The 6,012-nt window shown below is 47.6% G+C and overlaps 1 protein-coding gene across 1 annotated transcript in view; it reads right to left on the reverse strand.

Annotated features, from left to right (window-relative positions):
* Nucleotides 1–309: 309 nt before the first annotated feature.
* Nucleotides 310–6,012, reverse strand: part of ITSN2 (intersectin 2) — a gene marked incomplete at its 3' end in the record, with an annotated part of 6,949 nt that continues 1,246 nt past the window's right edge. Inside the window, exons 3-10 of the mRNA XM_008946876.1 lie at nucleotides 5,281–5,464; nucleotides 4,309–4,407; nucleotides 3,948–4,115; nucleotides 2,941–3,153; nucleotides 2,101–2,222; nucleotides 1,480–1,562; nucleotides 1,231–1,314; nucleotides 310–483 (exon numbers count right to left, since the gene is read on the reverse strand). Of these exons, the coding sequence (XP_008945124.1) occupies nucleotides 310–483; nucleotides 1,231–1,314; nucleotides 1,480–1,562; nucleotides 2,101–2,222; nucleotides 2,941–3,153; nucleotides 3,948–4,115; nucleotides 4,309–4,407; nucleotides 5,281–5,464 (1,127 nt within the window). The remainder of the gene's footprint in view (nucleotides 484–1,230; nucleotides 1,315–1,479; nucleotides 1,563–2,100; nucleotides 2,223–2,940; nucleotides 3,154–3,947; nucleotides 4,116–4,308; nucleotides 4,408–5,280; nucleotides 5,465–6,012) is intronic.

Raw genomic sequence — 6,012 nt, forward strand, 5'->3', positions numbered from 1 at the left:
TATCAAGCTGTTGCTGTGCCCTTATTTTCAGGCACTGATAGTGAGAGAGGAAAAACTTCTGCCTTCTCCCTAGTCTGACAAAAAATAATTCTGTGCCTGATCCAAAGGCCAGAGTAGGATCAAACCTGACTGCTCAGAGCTGCTGGCTCAGGGAGGCCATGGAACCTCTTGAGTAAGGAGGTGTTGTTTTCACACAGCATTCATCAGGCAGTAATAGCACCTACAGGTTCTTGGAACTGCTGGTGAGGAACTGTGTGCCCCAAGTCACAAAAAAAGCATTCTTTTCCTAGAACAAATGTTCACACTTACCATCGGGTGAGAACTGATCCCTGTCAAACATGGTGATACACAAGACATCCTGATACAGGTCCTTAATGAAGAACTGGCAGTTGAAGTTCCACTTGGGGTTCAAGGTGTCCTGCAGAGTCCTCGTGGTGTAGCTCTGAGAGCCCATGCTGATTTCACAGTAAGGGTTGCTCTTCCCTAAGCACAGAAGGAGCAGTGAAACACCCCTGCAGCACAGAAACCTCCCTCGGGGTGCTGCCTGGACACACAGCAGAGCTGCTGTGCAACAGATGTGGGTCAGGCAACCCCTCTATCCCAGAGCAGCACAGAGCTCCTTCTTCAGTCAGTCCTCTGAAAGTAATGGCTAATTCCTACAGAATCAATCACAGAATGGTAGGGGCTGGAGGAGACCTCTGTAGATCATCTTGTCCAACCCATCTGCCAAAGCAGGTTCACCTACAGCAGGTGGCACTAGAATGTGTCCAGGGAGTTTTTGAAAGTCTCCTGAGAAGGAGACTTGACAGCCTCTCTGGGCAGCCTGTGCCAGGGCTCCATCACCCTCATAGTAAAGAAATATTTCCTTATGTTTAAGTGGAACTTCCTATCTCCTAGTTTTGTGCCCATCGCCCCTTGTTCTGTCACTGGGCACCACCAAAAAGAGACTGGCCCCATCCTCTTGACCCCCATCCTTCAGATATTGCCAAGCATTGATAAGACTCCCTCACTCTTCTCTCCTCCAGGCTAAACAGCCCCATGTCCCTCAGCCTTTCCTCAAGAGGATGTTCCAGTCCCCTCATCTTCACAGCCCTCCACTGGACTCTCTCTGGTAGTTCCCAGAAACACCAGCTGAAACCCCAACGTTTCCCACCTCACCAAACTCCTCTCAGCAAACCTCTCCAAATGTTGCAGGAATAAAAGTGACTTGACACTGTTTCCTTCACTCACCATTGGGCTTACAGGCCTTCAGTTCTGTTGCTTCTATGACGTGCACCATCAAACGTCCTATTCCTGAGGTTTTCTGTGAGCGAGCTGGGAACAAAAAAGCCAGGGATAAATGGAGTGGTGCTTGCAACCATACAAACTGGCAATAGATCTGAAGAGGGAGATCCTACACAGGCACTGTGGAGTCCTCCAGGCAAGGCCCTACCCACGTGTCCCTGTGGATGAGAGGGAAACACAGGACTCAGGGGGTACCTTGATAAGCCTTTTCACGTTTCTTCTTCTCAGTTTCGATGTATTGCTCTGATGCTGCTTTGATCTTCTGGACCCAGGCAGTACTGAAAAGAACAATCCCTCTGGTCAGGCTTATACCACAGGCAGGAAATTCTTCAGTAGCAGTGACTCTACCCCAATCTCTTTTTGACATTTTCTCCCCCCACCGTGTTTCAGAGGCATCACAAATCAAGCTAGTTCGAGGACTAGAGCAATGGGAGCTTTTGGATTTACTCCTATAACACATTTCCACATCAGTCTTTAAAAAATGCCAGGGGAGCTGACTGCTGGGTGACATTAAAGACTGACCAGGACTGGGGAAGAATCCAGTGGGATGCTGGAGTTTCCAGCCCTAAATGATTCTATACAACCCTAACATCAAGGAGCAGTAGATGTGACTGGATTCCACCACAAGAGCTGGCACACAAGCAGAAAAAAATCAGAGAAAACTTGTCATTCAAATGAGAGTCAAAAGAGTTTATTTCCTGCCTGAGAGATTAAACCCTGTCCTTGAACTCAGAGACCCCCACATCAGCTCCCTGGACATGCAGCCCACAGCCATGACCAGCACCTCTAAGCTCAGATTTCATTCTCACTACTCACCGCTCGTTAATGTTGTCAGTTCTAAGGGTGTAAACTCTGTCAATGTGTGATATGTGGAACACTGGCTCATCACTGGAAGGGTCTGTGGGCAATTTCACTAGGACTTCATTAAGGAAAATAGGCTGAAAGAAAAGCAAACATCACCATGGCAGCATCACCCTGACAAGAAACGGGATCTCTACAGGGCTGCAAAAATACACAGTTTTACAGCAGGGAAAATGAAAATTGTAGGACACAGAATGAACAATCAGATCACCGTGTAAAGGATGGGATGAAGGACTGAGAGAAAGACTACCCTGATGGCACCCTCCATTCTGTCTTCCTAGCTGAAAAGCTTTGTGAAAGGGGCAGCACTCTGTAAGCAGAGCTGCAGTGTGCAGATTGGAAATCCTGGGAATCTCTCAGGTTCCCTGTCAGGAGCAGCCTCGATACTGAAACCTATCCCCCCAACTCCAGAATCTTGAGAACATGCACTGTGTGGACAGAGACTAAAGTTTTGCACCTTTTGCTGTTTTCTAAAGACAGACAAGTATTTTCTTCTGGACACAGGAACTTGTGCAAACTTAAGGCTCCTGCTTCTGCACATTCCACTCAGCTGCTCAGGCAGATGCTTTTTCTGCCCTATCACCCCAAAGTAGATGGGAGTGTTTATTAAACCAAGGCACAGAAGCCTGTCCTCTTCTGGGGACCCAGCCAGCAACTTTAGAGCATGTTGGCTGCCAGGATGTGCCCGTGTGACAGCAAATGATCAGACAGGGCTAGACAGCTAATCCCAGCAGGGAGAACAGTGTTCCTCATCACAGGCATCAACACGACCATGGGCCACCTTGATTCACTCACCATCTTGTACATTTTGAACTGGGAGTTGGATTTGGGGCTGAACAGTTTATCGGAGCCAGAAGACACAAACTGTTTCACCATGTAGGTGAGCAGGAGGAAGTCATTGAAAAGGAAGCCATACAGCTCCTTATTGCTCTTGGCCTTGTACAGCTTGCCACTGTGCAGGAGTTTCCGTGGTCCCAAGCAGTTCGTGAGGGAGTTGAACACAGGTTGCTAGGAGAGACAAAACCCATTAGCAGCAGCAAGTTAAAACAGGCATCAGTTCCAGCTCCTTTTCACAGTGGAGGCTGCTTGAGCTGCTCAAAATGCTTTCTGTTTTGTTTAGTGACTTTAGTTACCAATGAAGAGAAGGGAAACTGTTTTATGATCTGCCATGGTATCAATGCTACTGCAAATCTGAAGTAGATTTAAGCTTTATGAACAACAAACACAGAGGTCTGACTGGAGAAAGGCTTTTACCTCACGGCCACTTGATTAGGTGATGGAACTAGGACAGACCTTCTGGGACTGTCCAGCCCTGGTTCCTTACACAGCCAGTGATGAACTGTCACAACACCTCATTCTGAAGGCTGTGCTGAAAGGTACAGGAGCCTGAACCCCACCTATCTTTGAGGATCTGCCACTGGGGGCTTCTGTGCCCTTTCTGCATGAAGGAAAACCCTGGGAAACACACACTAACTGAAATTCCACGTAGTAACACCTGACTTACTATGTGGCAGCACAAGCAGAACATCAAGGACAAAGAATTATTTCTGTTCATTTAACAGTTTAAACGCTATCAATTTTAAGCTGATAAATCAAGATTTCTCCACTGCCAAAGTCATGGAAAACTGAGGGCTCCTCACAGGACAGCTGTAAGTTGAGCAGAATTTGATAAAAGCTCTGCCAAGAGCTCGGCAGCAGATCACGTTCCTGGAACAGATGTGAGCAAGGACTCCCATTCCCTCCTGGAGCTGCCCAGAAATGCCTTGGGAGAGTCCCCACCAGACAGGTCCCAGCTCAGGTACCTCAGCAAGACCCTCACACTGGACGTGGGCCTGTATCCACTCCAGCCTGTCCGAGTTCTCCTTCTGGCGCACGCCCTCGTTGACCTGGGAGCAGAGCTCCTCCGCACGCTCCAGGGCCAGCCGCAGGCTGCTGTGGTCGGGGTGGCTTTCTGCAGTGTTCTCCAGAATCTGGGAGGGGTTACAGAGGGGAGAAAACCAAGTTAAAAGCTGGTAAGCACAGGCACTACTTCTCCGCAGTCTCGGAGAAATCTCCACAAAGGGATAAGGCTTTTTTTTTACTTTTTTTACTTTTTTTACTTTTTTTACTGGCACGATCGAACTCAAAAGGATTCACCTAGAAAACCTTGCTTCAGGTACTCACACTCTTTATGAGCAGAGGGTAGCGTGTGATCCTCTGCATAGGTTTCAGGAGGAAACTGGAGAGGGGCATTCCTTTGCACCGATGGTCCAAGGCAAGTTTCTATGGTGCAACCCAGAGATTTAACAGAGACATTGCGTTACTCATCAAGGAACAGTTGCCTCTCTGCACTGAAAGCTGAAAACTGCCTGATCAGATTCATTTTTCCAGGTGTTGCAAGAAATCTTAGATTTTCCAGTAAGCAAACAATATTGTGTCTAGAACAAACAGGAAAGCTGGTGCTGTCGTTGTAGCCAGACGCTTTGCCAGCAGAACCCACCAGGATCATTGTTCATGCAGAATCCTCGCATTCAAAACCATTCCAGCTTTTAATTTGCCATTACAGGCTCCAGTCAGGTTGAAAAAAAAACCTCACAAAGCGATGAAAGAAACACCTGACATCAACAGTTCTGGCATTTCTCCCTTCATGGCCCCAAAGTCTCATCAGCTGCAGTATGGCAGCAATTCCTTATTTATTTCTGCAGTGTGGGTGCCCATGACGCTCGGGGCACACCTCTGGCCCTGGCTGCAACCACACTGTTCAGACATGCTGCCTGTCCCACTGAGCTACAAGCACATTCACAACAACAGCTTCTTTATTTCAGCTCCACAGACTCTAACCCCTTCTGACAGCATGAATTTTTGGGAAGGTGCAGACACCAGCACCACAGCGATGTGGGGTTAGAGTTATGCTGAAGTAATGAGCAATGGAATGGGAAATGGAGTAATGAATTAGCTAGAGAGACAGAGAGAAATGTATAAAGAAAAGGCACACACAGTGTTAACCATGATCACCATATAAATACAACCTGGAAGACTCTTAGCTCGTTTTGCAACATTTTACTCTTCTGGGTTATTTTGATCAGGCTGATGTTGGTTAGATGGGCTCTCGTCATTAAGGAAAGGAGAAGGCACAAAAGCTACTAAATGAGACACCTTTAAATAGTCTTTGAAATCAGGATCTTCATCAGTTTTCTGCTGCAGCAAGGAAGCTCCGTTGAGCTGGCAGCTGCAGAACCGAATGTAGGCCTGCATGTGAGAGAGCTCTGCTGCCAGGATGTCCCCAATCATCTGCACGGGCATCTTCTCTCCTCCCGTTTTCTTACGCACTCGCAAGGCTCTGAAAAGGAAAGAAATCACCATCCAACTCTGCTGCCAAATCTGCGAGGCCTAAATCAAGACCCTTACAACACCCATCTCTGAAAGGACACGAGCCTGTGAGATGCATTCCCTTCCACAGCAGGACTACCCCCAGGCAGTCACTGGAACAACATGCTGAGCAGAACAACTGTGCCTGAGGGGTCTGTGGGACTGACGCTCTCCTTGGAGGTTTCTGGGACAATCAAATTCAACTGGCATCCCATTTCAATTAATTATCAGCTACTTTGTCTCTCCAAAGTTTATTTTTAGAAGAGAAGAGAAGGTTGCTTTGCATAAAACTGGGAAGAACACCTCCCATGCACATGCTTTTGTGTAGGCTCTCTCTCTAAGGTGTCACAGCAAACGTGCACCTGCTCTGGCTGTTTATTCCCTTCCTCTCTCTCATAACGACTCCTCTGTGATGCAGTCTGAGCACATATACCTGTTCTGAATGCACACATGCACAGCAAATCACCAGGAAGGACAGAAGTATTTACTCTAAACCAGAAAACTTCCTAGGGACAGAAA

The sequence above is a fragment of the Merops nubicus genome, unplaced genomic scaffold, assembly GCF_000691845.1.
Source record: "Merops nubicus isolate BGI_N331 unplaced genomic scaffold, ASM69184v1 scaffold13929, whole genome shotgun sequence".
In the NCBI taxonomy this organism is placed as follows: domain Eukaryota; kingdom Metazoa; phylum Chordata; class Aves; order Coraciiformes; family Meropidae; genus Merops; species Merops nubicus.